The 20,785-nt window shown below is 40.3% G+C and overlaps 1 protein-coding gene across 1 annotated transcript in view; it reads right to left on the reverse strand.

Moving 5' to 3' along the window:
• Nucleotides 1-8,946: 8,946 nt before the first annotated feature.
• The window catches only part of THBS2 (thrombospondin 2), a 66,463-nt gene continuing 54,624 nt past the window's right edge, over nucleotides 8,947-20,785 (reverse strand). The window contains exons 19-22 of the mRNA XM_061624419.1: nucleotides 19,793-20,064; nucleotides 16,248-16,345; nucleotides 13,677-13,816; nucleotides 8,947-12,453 (exon numbers count right to left, since the gene is read on the reverse strand). Coding sequence (XP_061480403.1) covers nucleotides 12,446-12,453; nucleotides 13,677-13,816; nucleotides 16,248-16,345; nucleotides 19,793-20,064 — 518 coding nt within the window. The 3' untranslated portion in view covers nucleotides 8,947-12,445. The remainder of the gene's footprint in view (nucleotides 12,454-13,676; nucleotides 13,817-16,247; nucleotides 16,346-19,792; nucleotides 20,065-20,785) is intronic.

Raw genomic sequence — 20,785 nt, forward strand, 5'->3', positions numbered from 1 at the left:
GAATTTCTCAGGAATATTCCCCAGTGCTGGCATTTATTGTTAAAATGGAATGCGTGCTACATTTGGTTATATACTGCAACAGCTTTTGTTCCTGGGGATTTGCTTTTGAATTACAGTGTGCTTTTGAATTATTGAAGGGAGCTCTGGTTTGCACCTACTTCTGAAATAAAGTCACCACGTGTGAAGCCCATATGATAGTTTGCAGGACTCTCGTTTTGAGAGATGAAACAGAAAACAATGCAATATTGTCTTCAAGGGCAGCCTGATGTGGGCAGCTGCACTTTTAATAGGAGTGAAGCCTTTTGCTTCCTGTGAGTGAGATTTGCTTTCTGTGAGTGAGATTTATGTCCACAAAGAACTTTAGCAAATCTGTAATTTTTCACTGAAGACAAGGGTCATCTGCAAGGGGATCACTCAAAACTACCAAACAGGGACATTTATATGCTTACACTGAACATTAAGATCCTGTCACCAGAGCTGTCCCATCGTTTGGTGCTGCTAGTTGCTATGGACTGAAGCTTCTCTTGCTTCTACCAAACCACTTTGCAAAGTATATGCCTGCTAGCTTCCTCCCAGTTTCCTCAGGGTGTTCCCCACCCATTTCAATTGCTGTGTTTTACAAGCTGAGGGGGTATTATGTGGATGATGCCTATTTCTATCACTCCATTCCATCTGAATCAGGAGAGGAGGTGTATGTACTAGATTGGTGCTTGGAAGCAGTGATGGGCTGGATGTGAGCCAATAAATTGAAGTTGAATCCTGTTAAGACAGAAGTGTGTTCTGAGTTCTCGGGTTGAAGAGGTAGGGAAGTGGCCTGTTCTGGAAAGGGTTGCACTCCCCTGGAAGAATCAGGTTCATACTTGGGTATATATCTGGATCCAACATTGGCACTGGAGGATCAGTTGGCCTTGGTGGCTAACAATGCCTATTTCCAGCCATGGCTGGTTTGACAGCTATGGCCCCTTTTGTACAGAGATGACTTGGCCTCTGTACTCCATGCTCTGGTAACTTCACAACTGGATTATTGCAACTCGCTCTATGTGAGGCTGCGCTTGAAGACTATTCAGAAACTTAAAGAGCTCATACAACAGCTGCACTCTGTGCCAGTTTGTTTCCAGGGCCAATTCAAGTATTTAAGGCAGACCCTCTTGGGTGTTAAGACTGGAAAAGGGGACCCTTTCGTAGAATTCCCTCCCCACATGTCCTCCTGATGTCCACTGGAGACTATTCTGCAGAACAGTCAGTGCCATTATTCCACAATTGTTTTTGCAGTTTTTAAAATGTAAATTATACAAAGTGTTGCTGTACTTCACAGATTCACAGAAACAGAAGCAAAAGAAAATAGTTTATTATAGGAAACTTCACTAAAATTTCAAAGTAAATCAAACATATTTAAAGTGACTATCTGAAATATATAACTGTCTTAATACCTCCCTGCTAAAAGAAGATAAGCACAGGACATGTCTTGTTTCTGTTATTTGGGCTGATTGCAGGTGTTGCAATCACTCACCATATGCTCAGAGGCACCTGTTACCAAATTCTTCCAAGCTACACAGGAAGTGGATTGGACTGTGAAAGACCAACCCATATTGTGTTTGCATTTTGACAACTTTGTAGGGCAGTACAATATCTCAGAGAGGAGGTCGGGTCTCCTGCTCCCCTGGTACATTCACCATAGTTGCTCAATTTCCCTGCTTTTTATAGTTTGATAGAAATATCTGTGGGCTATAGGTACATTCTTAAACCGCAAGGAGTTTTTGCCTATTAGTGAATAAAGTAACTAACCATTTTCACCTCCTTCAACTATTTTCACAACAGGCCTCTAAAGTAGGTTTCTAAATATGCAAATATTACAATTCTGCCTAATAGATTCTTATAGTGAGAGTTACTGTTTACATTGTGGATCTAATAAATTTCAGCTCCTCCTATGCACCTTTTTGGTTTGTACATAGGCAGAATGTATGCCAGGAAGAAAGGTTTTACTTTCAGTGTACTTTCTCAAAATGATTGCACAAACATTGAACACCTATATTCAAATCCCACTTCCCCATTCTTCAGACTTGATTGAGATCAATACTTGATTATCAGCTTGGACAGCTGTTTTATTTATTCAGACTTTAAGTATATCATTATGTAATTATCATTAATAATAATAATTAATAACAATAATAGCATTCATCTTTCACCACAAGGTCCCAGGGCAGATTACAACAATATTAAAATACAATATTAAAATCCGTTAAAACAATTTACAATTGGAAGAATAGGGTGGGTCCTAAAATATATAGCTGTCAGGTTTGAAAGCCCAGAGTAAAGAGGTATATATTCAGCATACTGCAAAAGCTATACAATGAAGGTGCCAGAGATATCTTTGTCACCCAAGGTGTTTTTTTTTTGCCTCTTAGTGAATTCCTCTGCTTTTTAATCTAAGACATAAGAAATGGGATCCTGTGCAAGTTTGCTGAGAATGGATTGATCATTTGCATGCTTATTAAGTTCAATGGAATTTATTCTCCTGCAATCATGCTTAGGATAGGTGAAACTGACCATGGGGGAGGAGGAGGGTGGGGAAGGAGAGGAGAAGGGAAGACAGGAGGAGGGGGGAGGAAGGGCAGAGGGAAGGAGGGGGATGGGAGCAGGCAAGAGGGGGAGGGGAGGAAGAGGGAAGGTTTGATCATTTGCATGTTTATTGAGTTCAGTGGGATTTACTCATGTGCTTAGAATAGGTGAAACTGACCACAGAGGAGGGAGGGAGGACTAGAGTGGGCAGGGAAGGAGGAAGAAGGAAGAGAGGGAGAGGAAGAAGGGAGGAGGAGGGGAAATTAGAGGAGAGGGGGAGGAGGGGGGAGAGGGAGAGGAAAGGCAGGTGTGATCATTTGCATGCTTATTGAGTTCAGTAGGATTTACTCCCATGCAATCATGCTTAGGATAGGTGAAACTGATCATGGGGGAGGAGGAGGGGAGAGGAGAGGGGAGGAGGAAGGAGGAGAGGGGAGGAGGAAGGGGAGAGGGAGATGAGATAGGAGGGAGGAAAGGAGGGCAGGTTTATTTGCATGCTTATTGAGTTAAGTGGGATTTACTTCTGTGCAATCAGGCTTAGGATGGGTGAAAATGACCTGGGGCAGAGGCAAGAAGAGGAGAGGAGAGGGAAGGGGGAGGGAAGGGGAGGAAAGGTAGGGGTAAGGAGGGGAAGGGGGAGGGGCAGATTGTGTGGGTGGGCACTGTGCAGAGAGAAAGCCCCTTTCCTTTCCAAAAGGAAAACATTATTAACAGTATCATTTTTCTGGCTTGTCCCCACCTTTTTATTTTACAGCAGGCACATGTAATCTCTCACCCAAATTTAAACCAAAGCTGTCCCTGGCCGTATCCACACCAGACATTTATTCCACTTTGGCTTCCCCCCAAGAATCCTGGGAAGTATGGTTTGTGAAGCATGCTGAGAGTTGTTAGGAGATGCCCTATTTCCGTCACAGAGCTACAATTTCCAGAAGAAGGGATGACTGTTATACCACTCTGCTCACTGGAGCTCTGTTAGGGGAATAGGAGTCTTCTTAACAACTCTCAGCACCCTTCACAAACTTCACTTCCCAGGATTCTTTGGGGAAAACCATGACTGTTTAAAGTGGACTAAATGTCTGGCATACATGTGGCCCCCTGATCAGCCAAGCCAAACAGGTGTTAGTCTGGCTTTAGAACACTGACAGTTGGTTCTTACTGAGCATTCCTGCATTGCCATAGACTCCAATGTTAAGTTTCTTAAATTAATTAAAAATTAGCCATTCATGTTTTGCACTGCAGAAGATGATGGTCAGAGTATGGGGCAAGGTCTGTAATAGGATTACAGATACTCTGTGAGCATGGCTGATTTTTAATCAATTTCAACAAATTATGAGACCACTGACAGAAAAAAGGCCAACAGGGGTCTGGATTTTTTTCTCTTGTTTAACCTGTTGAACTCTAGATTCTCTCTGAATGTTTTGTGTATCACCATGAAAACTTAGAGGTTGTTAAGCAAGTGTTTGTGAGTTCAGAACTATGTGTTTTGTAAGATTTTGTTTTGAAATGAGTTTATGGGAAGCATGAGAATGTCATGGGGGGTATTTTCAATTTAACATTGCGGAATGTGAAAAATCCACAGTAGCTATTGTATACAGCCACTCTCGTAGTTGTATAATAAACTTGCTTCCATTTACCAGTCTCACACTCACACCATACCAAGGCTAGCTGACAAGTTATTTCACACCACCAAGCTGTCACAGTTCTCTCGTGGCTATATAATATGTAGAAAGTGTGACAGAAATTTTCAATAGTAGTTCAGATTTTCTCTTTTTGTGTGATATGCTTGACAAATCCATATCTCAAAGTGAAACTATGAGTTGACAAGCAACTATATATATGCCAATTTGGCCAGCTCCACTACATTTGTTTCATAATGTAAACTTTCGCACAGTGAAATGAAAACAGATGTAGTGAAGAAAGAATCCATCACTCACGTTTCTTTAACATTGACCTTCAAGAATATATATTTAAGAATTGTGCACTGGCAAAAGAAGAGGCAAAAGTATTCTGTGAAGGCTGGGTTGTTCTATAATTCTGTCTTGATGCTCTCCAAAGTTTCATATGCTTTAACAACAAGGATTACGTGACACTAGATTTGCTGTCCAAATGACCTTTAAACCATTAAAAATTATGTAGGTTAGTGCTCTACAATCTCAGAGTATGTGAGCATGACTAATACTTGTTATAGATCCAGAATTATGTGGGCCAAACATTTGGACGTTAACCAATTTGGCTAGTATTTCCAATAGTAATACGTTATGCAATGCCAAGAAATGCATTACCATATTTAGAATATTGTACATTAAGAATAGTATGCTATGAAGTGTTTGCACTGTAAATTCCTATTAGCATTATCTTTAACTACACATTTGGATTTCTTAGGTGTCAATAGGAACAATGAAAAGCACAGAGCAGAAAAACAGACTAATGATTTCCAATGATGATATGTCAATAAATTGTTCCAATTTTCTCAGGCCCCTACACTTTGTGCCAGGATTTTTAACATAATCTTATTTAAGAAATTTCATTGTCTCAAACACAACATTAATGACTGTTTGTTTACATGTTAGGTATCAGTTTTGCTTCAGCTGTTGAGTATGCAAGTGACTCTTGGTAATATCTGGCACATTAATACCTGCATATTGAGTTCCAGTGGTTGGAAGGAGGTTGTTCATAGTAGAATGCTCATTCATTAAGCATGCAAATAACTGGATAAGTGTCCACTACTAGAAATTGTCAGGTGATCAGTCTAGGGATAATAAATGTAAATGTACATGATTACAATAAATGTAAGTTGGGGGAGTGCTTCAGCCCATAACCTATGTGCATTCATTAGAACTTCTAGAGAGTTCCACACATACCACTATGGATGGAGGGCACTACAGATTTTGTAATGTGCATACATCAAGAGGGGGAAGAAGCTTGATGTCCCCACTGAAGGTATGAAGACCCCAGAAAACAAACAGAAAAAAAATCAGGGAAAGTTTTTCCCCTTAAACATTTTGAATCAATTTAACAGGTCTAATAAGGTGCACTTGAGGGCCAGGGTCTCTATGATTATATGGTTAACTACATGAATTAAAAGGACCCATCAGTCATTTTATTACCTGGTTGTTCTTGGCAAGCAAGAACATTACCTGGCAAGCAAAAGTAGTAACAAATACTGGTTAAAAACCCTTTCCATACTCATCTGGAACTACCATGATAGGACAGTCAGGATATGCAAGGAAAGTAATACTATTTTCCTTAAAACACTAGAAAAATGTTACCAATGAAACCATTACCAGTATATTGTGACTAGTGATAGACCCATTGTTAAAAGCCTGCGCTATGAAAGAAATGAGATAAAGATATAGAAATATTTTGGAAAGTGAGAATGAGGATCAAGTAAGAGCAGCATTCAGAGGCTGCAGTTGCGGATCATGATTATTTTGGAAAGATCTCTGATCAGGGTTGCAACCTTGGCAAAGGATTTTATCCTCTTTAAACTTAAACTCCAAGCTTGGAATTTCAAAAAGAAATTCCCAGCCTTATGGCAAATATGAATCATCTGTATGTAGCTAAGCCTGGAAGCAATACCATAAAAGTGCAAATTAAAACACCATCATTGAAGGAAGGAGATCCCAATATGGAATTAATGGCTAACATGTAAACTAAGAACCCTGGATGCAGAGAAAGGTAAATCAGGGTTGCCCAAGAATAGTACCCTGTTAACTTCTATGCCTGGAAAAGAACAAAGAGTTGGTTTTGCAAGGCATTATCAATAACACAAAGGCTGGGAGGTCTCTCATGAGACAGTTTTAGACATCATAAGAGGCTGGATCAGGTCAGTGGCTCATCTAATCCAGCATCCTGTTCTCACAGTGGCCAACCAGATGTCGATGGGAAGTCCACAAACAGGACCTAAGGGCAACAGGACTCTCCCCTTCTGCAGTTTTCAGCAACTGGTATTGAAAAACATACGCCTCCAACAGTGGAGGCCAAGAATAGCTATCGTGGCTAGTAGCCATTGATAGCCTTATCCTCCATGAATTTGTCTAGTCTTCTTTTAAAGCCGTTTAAGCTGGTGGCCGTTACTGCCTCTTCTGGGAGCAAATGCATAGTTTTGTATTTCCTGAATCTTCCATCATCCGTCTTCATTTGATGTCCATTGGTTCTAGTGTTTTGAGCGGAAGAAAAACTTCTCTCTATCCACTTTCCATGCCATGCATAATTTTATATGCTTCTATCATGTTGCTTCTTACTTGCCTTTTCTCTAAACTAAAAAGACCCAAAGACCTTTCCTCATAGCAGAATTGTTTCATCCCATTGATCATTTTGGTTGCCTTTTCTGAACCTTTTCCAGCTCTACAATATCATTTTTGAGTTGAGGTTACCAGAACTGTACACAGTATTCCAAATTCAGTCACACCATAGATGTGTATAACAGCATTATAATATCAACAGTTTTATTTTCAACACTTTTCTTAATGATCCCTAGCATGGAATTTGTATTTTTCACATCTGCCACAAACTTGAGTCGACATCTTCACTGAGCTATCCGCTACAACCCCAAGGTCTCGTGCATGGTCAGCTACTGCCAATTCAGACTCCATGACCGTATATGTCCTGATGTGTATCACTTTATGCTTGTTTATACTGAATTGCATTTTCCAGTTTACTTCCCTTTCACTCTGTTTGGACAGGTCCTTTTGGAGCTCTTCACAATCCCCTTTTGTTGTAACCACCATGAACAATTTGGAATCATCAGCAAACATGGCCACCTCACTGCTCCCTCCTAACTCAAGTTGTTTATGAGTAAGTTAACATTAGGAAAGCTTAGATTCTGACAATTTTAGATAATGTTGACTTTTTAGAGGCTGTTCTTCCTTTGACACCTATGCAATCTGAGTAAGAACGGCAAAGATGTCAGGTCCTGGAAAATCATATCACAAATACCTTGGAAGCCTGTAGGCCTGGCATCCTAACCCTTTAGAGAATGGTAAACCCACAAGATTACTTTGAAGGCACATTTAATTTGGGGGAGGGGTTAGTTCATATATTTATATTCTGCAAGGTAGCTTGCAATAACCAAAACACAGGATATCATTTTTATTGCTGAAGTTGAACAAGACTGGTCCTGGGAGCAGGTTGGATGGGAGTCATCTGAGCTCTTTGCTGGAAATGTGGGTTATCAGTATGATCAGTCATCCCTGTGATGGTTCATGAAGAAATAGTTGTGGTATTGGCTGCGAGGTTTGTCAGGATCAATCAGGTCTCTGGCAGTTATTCCTTCTATGGTAGAGTAAAAAACAAAGTTCCTTCCAAAAGAAAATAACTCACTATGTGCTAAAAGGAAGTTGGTCTAGCGATGCCTTTGAGAAACCTTAACTCCTTGTTCTGCATTCATTTGCAGAAACTGCCGGTAGTCCAAGCTCAATGAGGCCCAGGCAGCCGAATTAGTCTCAGCTGTGACTCAACTCAACTTAATGGGGCAAGAATCATGCATTTTCCTGTTGTATACTTTCATTATATGCTGATGGTGAAATTGTTTTGTGATGTATGTCAGAACTAGTGGGTGGTAGCCAATTCCAGGTTAATCAACATCAGTTACAAGATTGTAAACTTTCCTGTGCCATGATAAGATTATTTTTTGGTAGTGCATTAACTATACTGTAGTGGACTGTGAGGTCTGGCTAAATGGATTCTTATAATTCTTTTCTTGTATGCAATCTTTCACACTGTGAACAACCAACATTAGTCATAGAAAGCAGGTAGAGTGATGCAGTGGACCTGTCCTCTTGACACCCGTCACTGCTGCTTATTGGGGTGGGGCAGGATGGGACTGCATGCATGCACCAGTGAGAGTACCGGATTGGCTCTGCCAGCGCACCCTCCACTGTCTCATCCTCACCATCATCTCATCCTGCCCTACCCCAGTAAACAGCAGCAACACCAGTCTCAGAAGCTCCTTGGCAGCATGCCAGCTGCTCCTGATACATCTAGGCATCAGTTCGAAAAGCTGGCCTAAGTTTAGTGAAGATATCCATGCACTATGCTGATGCTGACATCTACAACAATACATCTCTTAATTTTTTGAACATTAAAAAATAAAGGAAATCCTGTCCACCATGACTGTCTCCAGCACAAGTTCCATCAAAATTAGTGGGGTTCCACAAGAGGATAGTTGTGGCATTGGTCAATCCTCAGTGAATATACAAAAGGCTCAAGCTGAATTCTGTTCCTACCAATACTGGCTTAACAAAATTATATAGAGAATGCTTGGTTTCAATAATAGGAAAATTCCAAAAGATGGGCTTCTAGGGTTTCTTCTTCTTCTTCTTACATTAAGCTATGCAAAAGTAAAGAGAACACTTTCAATAAAACCTTTTTATAGTTTATTGTCTATTATTAAAATGTATAAAAAGGAGAATTTGAATAACTGAGGGACATTAAATGGTGAAATTCTATCCGTGCAAACAAATAAATAAGTTATTTACAGTCTTTGGCAAAACAAAATGTTAAGCTTTGTTGGTCTCTGCTCATATCCACACGTTCTTTCTCTCTCCCCCACTCTCTCTCACACACTCGCACATACAAAGGGAAAAGGAAACTGTCATAAATAATTTACATAGTATAGGCAAATATGGTACAATCTAAATATTAACATCTTAGTCCCATCACCGATGTCTTCTTTTTATTTGAAGGATACATAAACATTATTACATTAATGAAATTTCCCTCACTTCTTCTCTCTGGGACTAGGGGCTACACATTTAAAAACATTAAAAGCGTGAATTGCGAAAACACCCCCAACAAATTTATTTTAAAAAACAAACCTCATAAAGAAGGCTTTAAAAAGTTTGTTGATATGACAAAACTAAGAATGTGCAATAAAATCAGAAACACTGGATTCTTTATGAAGGTACGTAACATCAAATTCTATTTAAATGTTCATTTGAAAACAGCTGAACTGACATTTGGCTCACTATATCCTCAAACAAGGCAAGAGATTCTTACCCCAATCCCACAATTGGCTGTGGGTGTAGCAGCTGAGATGCATACATCCACATAAGCTGCCTCATTCGTTTTGATGCAGGGGTAGGGACAGCCCTGAGCTTGAATTGCATGCATGAAACTGCTCTGTCCATTATGTGAATGGAGCCACTCATGTGAAGGAATTCCATCCTCACAGTCCTTCTTCCACATCCATATCCCTGGCTGGATGGGAAATCTTGAATGTGATTCCCCAGCCTGGTCCAGCAGCCAGGGTTGCGGATGCACAGCTGAATATGTATGTTTAAACTGATTCCTACTTAGCAGCTGTTTGTGACAGGAGATGGATTCTGTCCTGTCTCTAGCCAAACAACCAATTGGTGGCTTTCCAGATTCCTTTCCACAGCTGTACACACACAGCCCTCATGCTGCACGTGCTCTTTCTTCAGTGTAGCAGAGTGCACAAAGGACCCAGGATCAAGGCCATTGTATTCTTCTCTTAGTAGAGCTCATCTGTGAATAAAACTACACCAGCAAGTATACCTCATGGGTAACGTTCATTCATCTTAAAAGAACAATAAAAAAGTGTTAAATATGTGCATACTATTGTATAATTGAATAACTGTTGTATCTGGTTAGGATAAAAGCTGACATACCTTCAGCGCTTTCTTCAGAAGGCCTATATACAGCAGACATACATCAAAATACAAAAATTGTGGGCAACACTAAATAACAAGGTTCCACTTAGAAGGTCTTGATGGTTACTTAATTATTTGGCAATTCAAAGCATTATCTTAATATATAATCACATATATAACATATCTACCAGTTGGGCCATTAAAGGCAACATGTAGCCATCTTTTTCGAGATCTTTCATTGCTAATGTGCTCTATAGCATGCTTTCAAATAAATTACTGGAGAACATACACATTACAATAATAAATAGCATCAATAGCCTTATAAATGGAACCATAATAGTAGATTTAGTTAATGGTAGCATTGCCACCTTATCAGAAACCCAGATCAAGGTTTGGGGTATCAAAGTGCTTGCTGCAACAGTGTCAGGAAAAATGCTTCACCTGGCCAGGAACTATTTTCATGGAAAACTCATGCACACAACCAGACAGCTCTTCAAAAATGGCTGTTCATCATGTAAATGCCATCGATCATGTAAATTAGTGCAAATTTAAGTGCTCACCATTGCTTATCTTCCTAGATAAAAGGGCTGATTATACACTTTATATGACAGCCACTTTTTCTGCTTTTCCACTCTGTGAGTTATAACCAGTTACGTTTTACTGTAGACTCACTGAAATGAATGAACCTAAGTTAGTCATGGACATTCATTAATTGCAGTGGGTCTACTCTGAATATGACTAATGGATATAACTGTGTATCTCCCAGTAAGCACCCATGCAATGCCTAAGGTGGGGAAAATGTTTCTAAACTCAGTGGCCAAGCACCTGGCATTTTCCCAGACAGCCATTCATAATATACCATATAGCATAAAATAAAATGTTAAGTGGGTCTTTGAGGCAAAGGGTGAATTCATATTGAAAAGGCGTCATCAGCCAAGTTGAACCCGTTTATAAAAAGGGGCATCTACAGGCTTTTGCTGACATCCACAGCACCTCTTTTTTCATTTATTCCAGAGCAGTCCTATTTAAAGTCAAAACAACAGTTGTAGAGTGGAGTAGCTGTAGAACAGAGCAGAGCTGTAACATAGGAAGCTGCCTTATACTGAGTCAAACCACTGGTTCATCTACATCAGTATTGTCTACACCGGTTGGCAGCTCTCCAGGGTTTCAAATGAGTCTTAACTAGTCCTACCTGGAGATGACAGGAACTGAACCTAGGATCTTTTATATGCAATGCATGTGCTTTACCATTGAGCTGCAGCATTTCCAACTATTCCTTTGGAATATGCACAAAACATTTCATGAGGTTGGGCTACTGATGTAGCTTCCCTCCTCCACGAATTATCTGTGAGTAGGATACTTGACTCCTGTCAGCCCCTACTTATGAGGTATCTTCAGAGTAGCCCTATACTAGAATGGATTCATTGATATCCACATGCACTGGATGAACAACTTTGAAATAACTGATGTTATGATCTGTATGTCTCATTGAGAATAATTCCAAATTCACTTCTATAGAATAGGATCAAATTTAAAATCTGAAGATTCCTTCTGGGTTGTCACATAGGATGTTAATCTGTGATTCAACTGTAAGTGTTTTCTCTGGAGCCTGCTGAAGTGCTGGTACAAGAGGGACATTATTTTAAATTTCAAGTGTATGGTTCATCTAAAAAGGTGTGAGAAATTTAATAACAATAAGTATATTGAGCCATCTTCCTATCTGGCTGTTGCCTTAGTTTTCCATGGCTTCTTAATGATCAGGATATTTATGGTTTGGTCTTTTTTAAATTTGCTGAGCTATATCTCCCAGACTTTGTATTAGCAAGGCCCAGCCCTGAACTGAGCAAGTAATGTGGGCTGAAGATGTGGTCTTATTTCTATCCACTTTCCCCCTATTGATGTAAGACTCCCCCCTCACATTCTTCCATATCTATATAAATACATTAAGTAATTACACTTTATATGTAAACGTCATTTATAAAACAAACAACCCTAAACAAATGGATGAACAAATGTGTCTGCCAAGTTTTCACTCTACACATCAACCTGTTTTTGCTTCAGTGGTGGGTTCAAAGCTCACATTTAGGCCCTATCAGTCCAAGCTCTGAGAAGGCACCGGGGCGTTGGGTTGGAGGGATCCCTCCTGGCAGCAGGGAGATACAGTGCCAGAAGGAGAGCTGAAAAGAGAGTGAGGGATTTGAAGTACCAGAATGTACAGAGGTGTCTAGTTGAATGCATCTACAGTACTTCGCTGGTTTTGCAGCAGCTTTTGCTCAGATATCTGCAACGAAAAGCAGCAATTGATTAGTACAAGTCCCACATTTGGACTGCATAGCAGTAATCATGGAAAATTAGGTTACTTGTGTTTTGTCATATTAAACTTATTTTTAGAATGCTTTTATCCTGTTTTTTTAAAAAAAAGACTCAAAGAAACAGACTACTATAATACAACAGAAATGCACAATAAAAATCAAGTTAAAACCTATGGGTGGCATTCAGTGCTAGTCTTACTCAATGTAGACCCATTGAAATTAATAGACATGAGTAACTTAGGTTCATTAATTTCAGTGGGTATATTCTGAATAGGATCTAGTTGAATACAACCCAATGTATTCTAATGGGCTGTTATTTATCACGTTTGCATTTTCCCCTCCGAATCAAGGAGTTCAGGGTGGCCTACATTGGGTTGTCTCATTATTCTTACAACAATCCTGTGGTGTAAGTTTGGCTAAGAGATTGTAACTTGCCCAAGGGATACACAACCAAAATTCCTTGTGCAGGAATTTGAGTCCAGGTCTCCCAAGTATGACACTCTAGTCACCCTGCCACATTTGGCTCATGGTGGTTGTGTTACTCTAGTCCTTCAGCAATGTTACTAGCAACAGATTATATGATTAATTAATGATTTGTGGAAATGCTTAGCCTTATGTCTTAGTCCACTTTTGTAACAGAACTCAGATATGAGGATTGGAGTGTATATAAATGCCAGTCTGCAAGTCAAGTTGCCTGTTGTGTGGAATCTGACTCTGCTCTGATGATGAAGCTTGCTCAAGCCTGACACTGGATATACAACCTCCCTAAGCATGTTTGTTGTTCAGAAGGCTGTTCTACTGACTTCACTGTAACTTACAATGTAAATACATATGATATTATATAAAGGCATTCAGAAGGTTGCTTCACACATGCATATTCATCACTTGATATTGCAAAAATCAGAAAATGACTAAGTTTGAATGAGTCATCTCGTGCCTAACAGCACAGGTAAAATTTTGCATCATTTGATGCCCCATCAAACATCCAGTACTTTCCAGTGGCATCAATTCACACATTCAGCTCAGCATTTTCAAGGGTATAGTGATGAACATGCAAGTATGAATCAGCACAATTTTGCATCCACTGCATCCCCTTCTGCAGACATTATAGGGCCAGAAAACCTCCACGCTGCCCTGTGCATTTGACAGCACAGCAATTATTAATGTTACTATTATTATTACATCAGCTTACCTCTGCATTCATACTTGAGGTCAGAGAAGTATACCATCTCTTGCGAAAAGACAAAAAGACCTAACCTCCCACCAGCATAGGTTTTGTCATAGATCGGTCCAGAATCTGCCATGACCTGCTTCCCTTCATACACCAAAACCCTATGAAGGAAGAACAAAATCTAGATTAGTTGTAGTGATTGAAATGATACACCATGTTTCCAGCTGCAAGAAAAATGGCTTTAAAGAAAAGCAAAGTAGCATTAAATTCCCACACAAGTTTTTAGGGAATATGACTGGTATGTGTATAACACACAACCTACTCCACAATTCCTCACATGAACCAACCACTAGCATATACAGCTCTTTTACTATTGCTGGTGGGAAACTAGTTTTATGGACACATTTGCAAAGGATTTCCCAGTTCTTAGTTAGACCAGCCAAGTACAATAGGGTGGACCTACACTGAGAAAGAATAATGTACATTTGATGCTGATTGTGTTTATAGATGAGTGAAGCTATGTTCGCACAGATGTTAGCTGTGAGATCTAGATATATAATTTAAGTCTGACTTATCCCTTTTTATCTCACCAATAGAAATATTTAAAATTTGGAATGTAAATCTATACAATTTATGGAATTTACTTATGCACATAAGTTAAAGAAACAATTGCATAGCCTTAATATCACATTGCAACCTGTGTAATCTCTGACAGATGTTATTAGGCGCTTCAGCTGAAAGTGCTAAATACTGCAAAATATATTCGCCAGTTGTTGGGTTTTTTTAAAAAAAATCCCCAAATCTCAGACAGTTAATAGTTGGCTTTTGCAATGAAAGAAGTGGTTTACACATTTCAAAGCTCTAGGTTCTGTCGAGACCATGATGATTAGGATTTGTTTGCTGCACTGCTTTCTCTTCTCCTCCAACATTAAGGGTTAGCACAGAAAAAGATAACTCTCAAAGAAGAGCTGATTTAATGTGAGAGAAACTCATGCATATATTGCTCCCACCAGAATACAGAATGGTAATGCCATGCCAGACTTTGACACCAACCCAGCCCCACTGAAAGGTAGCCATGATTAACTTAAGCATCATTTATTCCAACAGGGCATAAAGATAACAAATTTTCTTGGAATCTGTTCATCGGCATTGTGCATTGTGGGTGTAGTGTGACTCATGGGGATTGAATGCACATCAGAACACATGTGGTGTACATCTGACTCCTGAAAAATGTTCAGTTATTTGTAGAGTCAAATTAGAACCCAAAAGCTACATGAAATACAAAATATTAAAAGTGTAACGGTTCTGGATCAGCTATGCCATGAGCAGACAGAAGGCCTGCATCTGGCTACATGAAGAATGGACAGGTCTAGAGTATAACTTGGAGCAGTAGAGTGATGTCCCTCCATTTGGGTTTCTTATGAGGTATTACATTCTAGTTATATGGCTAATAGGTCATATATTATGGCCAGAATGCTTCTCCTACATCCTAAAACAACATAGCTAGGCCCAAGAGGGAGACTGGTATGCTGCATAGTTATATATGCATCCACATCTGCAACAGCTTTATTGAGGTCAGACCAATCTCCCTAGGTTCCCATCTTCAAAGATAGCCATTCTGGAGGGAAAAAACATAATAACTACACCAGGTTAAATGGCTTACCATGATATAGCAATGTCCCCTATAACTCATGACATTGCATCTGTGAGTGCCCTGCAAGTTATTTTGAACTGCCAGGATCTTTAACCTAGAGGCATTTTTTAAAAATGCAGACATAGCCTATGGACAGCCCTCCCCGGAGGGTTCTGTAGTAGTAAATAAGAGAATTATCTGGTTGAGTGTGCTCCATGTAAAAAGCACCCAGCATGAACAGATTTATTTGTTTATTTAATTTGTGAAGCACATGGTCCTCTACTTGTAATCAGAAGTGGTACATTCCACAAAGGCCTGTACTATATACTATTTCTTGAGAGCCTGAATTTGCCTAATGGACCCATGCAACTAAATTTCCTCATGGCCAGAATGTCCCGTTTTATTTATTTAATAAATGTATTAACCTGCAGCATTCTCATACAATGCCATATTAGCATGGCAATGCTGACATTGCATGTATCCTATGATAGGAAAATATGTTGTGAAAATAGGGTATTTCACCAAAATAATTTGTCTGAGTGAATCATTGTGTGCTTACATTTCTGTTAAGGCTGGCTTCATATGAACAATCAGTGGTAGCATCAAGTCTAAGGAAATATTTGGAGCTGCTTTAGTTTTAATTCTTAGTTCTAAGAGCAGAGGAAATAAATTCTTTCAACCTTCATTTTAGCTTTGTTTTGACATTTTTCTTTTTTCAAAGTTGCTTAATTCAGACAAACAGTCCATTTCCAAGAATTCTGAGGTATTATTTTTATGTAATAATGGCTTTGTTTATATGAGCCATTCAAAGGAAATTGAACACATCTGATGGGATGGAAAGCTGGGGAATCCTCCCAAATCTTCCAGTGCAGAAAGCTGCCATGAATGAAGTTACAAACCACTAAATAAAACCTCATTTATGATCAGATGGAAAAGCAATACCACAAGAAATGTCATACTTGATTAATCCAGTCTTAGGCCTGTGGATCAAATGCCACCTATAGGCAGTGTAATCTTTCCAGCCGATATTCTTGGGGTCATGCCATAAGGTACGCACCTGTGTAGAAGTAAAGAGAGAAAAAACACCCCCAGTGAATGTTTTGCAGTAACAGCTGGGAGAGATCTAATTCCTATAGCTATATTTTAGATCAAGAAACAAAAAAGGGGGAAAATCAATTTAAATATGCTGCTGTTAGTTTCTGTGTGTCCCACACAGTTTGGTCAGGTCAGTATGAGATGTTCATACTTTTGCAGCTTTACCAGCTAAACGCTGCTGTGATAGATACAGGAGCAGAGAGAGTTGCATATTATGGGGAGCCGTAAAGAGTGCACTGTGTCTTTCTACCCAAGGTAACCCTCTCATCAGAGAACCTGGATGTGGGAGGTCCTTTTGGCTCCCACAGCTAAAGTATTCTCCAGTGCAGTGCTTTTTCCTGTACAGAGCAAGTGGCAGCAGTATGGGAGAAAATGAGTGCACTCAGGGACACCAGTGAGATAGAAGCTAAACCTGGAGCTGGAGGCTTCTTGGTTGAGACAGATTTATTTATACCACCTGGAGCTCTATCACTTTGGCTTATAAAATGTAATGAGAGCCGCAAAAACTTAAACCTGCCCCATAATCTGCCTGGGCTCCATTCTTGGTAATTCTGAAGAGCTGTTACATGACACCCCTTACTTGGACATGACAGCTTCAAACCTGAGACCTTATACCAGGGGTGAGGAACTTTTTTCAGTGACAAATTCATCTCAGACATTTTTCAATTTATAAATCAGTTTCCAAGGCAGCATCAAATTAAAAATAAATACAAAAAATAAAACAGCAGAGTAGGTTAAAAATAAAGTGAAACGATAGCAGCAGCATTAAAGTTTTAAAGTTTTTTAGAAACTTGATGAGTAAATAAGAACTTCATTAAATACTTAAAAGTAATAAAATCTGATGCCAGGCAAGCCTCCCTGAAGAAAGAATTTCAGAAACGGTACCACAGTTCAGGAGGCCCTTTGATAGCAATCTGGGACTCTTCACTGGGTAAAGATTCATGTGGAAACAGAAAACCCTTCAGTGAGTTACCAGGCCCAATTCAAGATTGATTGATAGATTGATTAAATTTATATCCCGCTCTTCAGGGCCGGTTCCAAGGGGCGGCCAGGTGGGGCACTGGCCGAGGGCCCCTGAGGCTACAGGGCCCCTCCCTTCCGCGATTCGCGGCAGGATCGCTGCCGCGGATCGCAGGGTGAGAGCTTCGGGGCTTTGCCATTCCCCTCCTTAACTTACCTTGTTCTGCGGTTGCGCACACAGCGGTGCCCTTAAGAAAGATGGTGGCTGAAGTTTTCCTAAGGGGCTGAAGCCTCTGCTGCCATCTTGGCTGAAGGCATGCATGCGTGCTGTGTGCTTGCATCCCTGCCATGAACCAAGATGGCGGCAGAGGCTTCAGCTCCTTAGGGAAACCTCAGCCGCCATCTTTCGTAAGGGCACCACTGCGTGAGCAACTGCAGAACACAGTAAGTTAAGGAAGGGAATGGCGGAGTCCTGAAGCTCTCACCGTGTGCGAGTCGCGGAAGGGGAGTGCTGGGGCCTGGGGTAGGCCTTTGCCCAAGGGCTCCAGCGTGTCTGGGGCTGGCCCTGGGCGTGCGCATGCGTGTATGTGTGTGTGCGCACATGCATGCCAGGACCCAGGGCAAGCTGGTGCCCAAGGGCCCCGGCATGTTTGGGGCTGGCCCTGCAGCTCTTCCTCCCAGGTGGAGCCCAGGGCGGCAAACAAAAACACTAAAAACACTCTAAAACATCACAAAAACAGACTTTAAAATGTATTAAAACAAAGCATCTTTAAAAACCTGTTAAAACATATATATATATATATATATATATATATATTAAAAAACCTTTAAAAACATCTTAAAAAACAATTCCAACACATACACAGACTGGAATAAGGTCTCTGCTTAAAAGGTGCCGAAAATATAACAGAGATGGTACCTGTCTAATATTTAAGGGGAGGAATTCCGAAGGGTACAGGATGTTTCTTGTAGCATATAAAGGCCTAAATGACTTGGAAAACAAGTATCTAGAGGAGTGCTTTTCCCAGTATCAACCATTTCAGACCCTACGACTGGCAGATGAGGCCTTTTTGGTGGTGCCACCACTGGAGGCTGCCTTGTGCCACTGACCCATGATGGGGGTCTTTTCAGTGGCAGTTCTCCATTGGTCCCCTGGTGAGGTGCATCTGTCTCTGTCATTACTGACTTCCAGGAGGATTTTAAAAACGGTCCTGTTCACCCAGGCATTTCATGTCTGAAAGATGCTGTTTCCTGGCAACCCTGAAATCACTGGTTGATCGAATGTTTTTGATTGTTTTTACAACACCTTTAAAAAACTTTTTTTTAATTATTATTGATGAGTTTGCAGCCCTGGGCTCCTTCGGGAGGAAGGGCAGAATATAAATTCAACAAATAAATAATAAATAAATACCTGTGTGGCATAGTGATTAGAGTGTTGGTCTGCAACCTGGGAGACCAGAGTTCAAATTCTCACTCAGCCATGAAGCTTGCTGAGTGGCCTTGGGCCAGTCACAGTCTCTCAGCCTAACCTACCTTACAGGGCTGTTGTGATGATAAAATGAAGAGGGAGGGGAACCATGTATGCCACCTTGAGCTCCTTGGAGGAAAGGTGGGATAGAAATGTGAAAATAAATAAATGAATTTCCAGGCCCGAATCCATAAAGGTTCTACTCACCACCAAGCTATAACTCCTAAATAATTGCCAAATGAATATGTAGGGAATAAGGAACTTCTTGTCCAGAGGTGGCTAACTTGTGACTCTTCAGATGTTGCTGGACTACAATTCCCATCATCCCTGACCATTGTCCATTCTGGCTGAGGCTGATGGAATTGTGACTCCAACAACACCTGGAGAACCACAGGTTCCCCATCTCTGAACTAGTCCAAGCCACCATTTCATTAAGATTTCAATAAATGTACATGGTGATCCTATGGCTTGGCTTATTCTGCAGCAGCCAAGTAACGAGTGAAGAACAATCCCATGCTTATGGGGTCCATTGGTTTTGTTCCCTTCTCTGGAAATCCTTCTCTTTTGCCTGACTAAAAGGCAGCCAGTACATGTTTATGGTTTGACTGCTATTGGCCAATAAAGATGCATATGATATTGTCATGCAATTATGCAGTCGAGTTTCCCGCATTTGGGGAAATCGCAGGGGTCAGCACACCCGGATTTTGCTCCCAACAGAGTAACACAGTAGCACTTACTTGTTGCAATTATGCCACCAGAGCCTAGAAACAAAGGAACAGCATGGCAAGGACGTGAGCCTGGGACTAACACACTATGCTCTTTCAGTTCTGAATCATTGACTACATGCATTATTCATACGTTGATTGTTGTCGTGAAAAATAGGGCCAAAACCATGGTTTTCAATACTGCCAGCTCAATAATATGTTTGGGTAGGGACAATATTGACATCACTTTGCTGAATGGGACTTACAAACTTCTTACCTGTCCAGGTGTATTTCCTGTATGCCAGAGGGCATTTCTCAAATGTTCACCAGTGCCAGTGGTGGAGTTCACTACTTTAAGTGATACCCCTGAGTAACCATAAGCTCTGGTAGGCTTGTCCTCCCAATATGTCTGAGTAACTTGTTTCCACATCAGGACATAGAAGCGACTGCTGGACTGGTAGCCAAAGACAAAACCAGCATAGTCATCATCCCGGTCTGTGTTGACATAGAATGTACCACTGAAGTCAACAGAACTGAATTCATCATAACCTGAAGTAGGGTGGAAAATTGTAGGTGTTCAGTTTCCGTAAGTATTGCAGCTTGTTGAGAATTTTGGTGAAATGTTACTAACTTCACTGTAGAAACAATACCAATAACCTTGCAGGAAATGATGCTGCTCAGTCTAGCTTCTAGACTGTCCATTTGATATCAAACATGTGTCATTACTTTCTATCATTACATTATTTGATTTGGTAAATCCCTTATTTCCTAATGTGAACAAGCCACGCTATCAGGTGTTTTTGTTTCTTTGCTTTCTTTATTACTGCCCTTTCAGTTACTTTATACTTGCTCTAAAATGAATTCACTTTTGAAATAGGCATATTTATTAATCCAAATGCAGACCTCTGGATACAGTCAAGAGCCATCACATTTTTCAGTTCAGTTCTATGGCCATGAGGAATAAAACCTCAAAATATTTAAGATGGGGAGACTGACAACGGCAGAATGCTTTTGAAAAGGTCTTGAGGCCAAGAATAGACCATTCATTTACTACATGCAACACCAATGTTACGGAGTGCATCCAATAGCGTCCCACAGTCCAGTGCAGAAAGATAAGTACATTCCACCCAATCAATGCCTTTTTTTTAGCATCTGAGAATAGCAAAGCACATTCTTACATAGAATTCTTAATTATATTAATTATTATTCTGATTACATTAGAATCTTTGCGAACTGATAAAAACATTTTGATTGGGGTTGATATACAGAG

Source organism: Rhineura floridana, chromosome 4 (assembly GCF_030035675.1).
Source record: "Rhineura floridana isolate rRhiFlo1 chromosome 4, rRhiFlo1.hap2, whole genome shotgun sequence".
NCBI classification, from domain to species: Eukaryota; Metazoa; Chordata; class Lepidosauria; order Squamata; family Rhineuridae; genus Rhineura; species Rhineura floridana.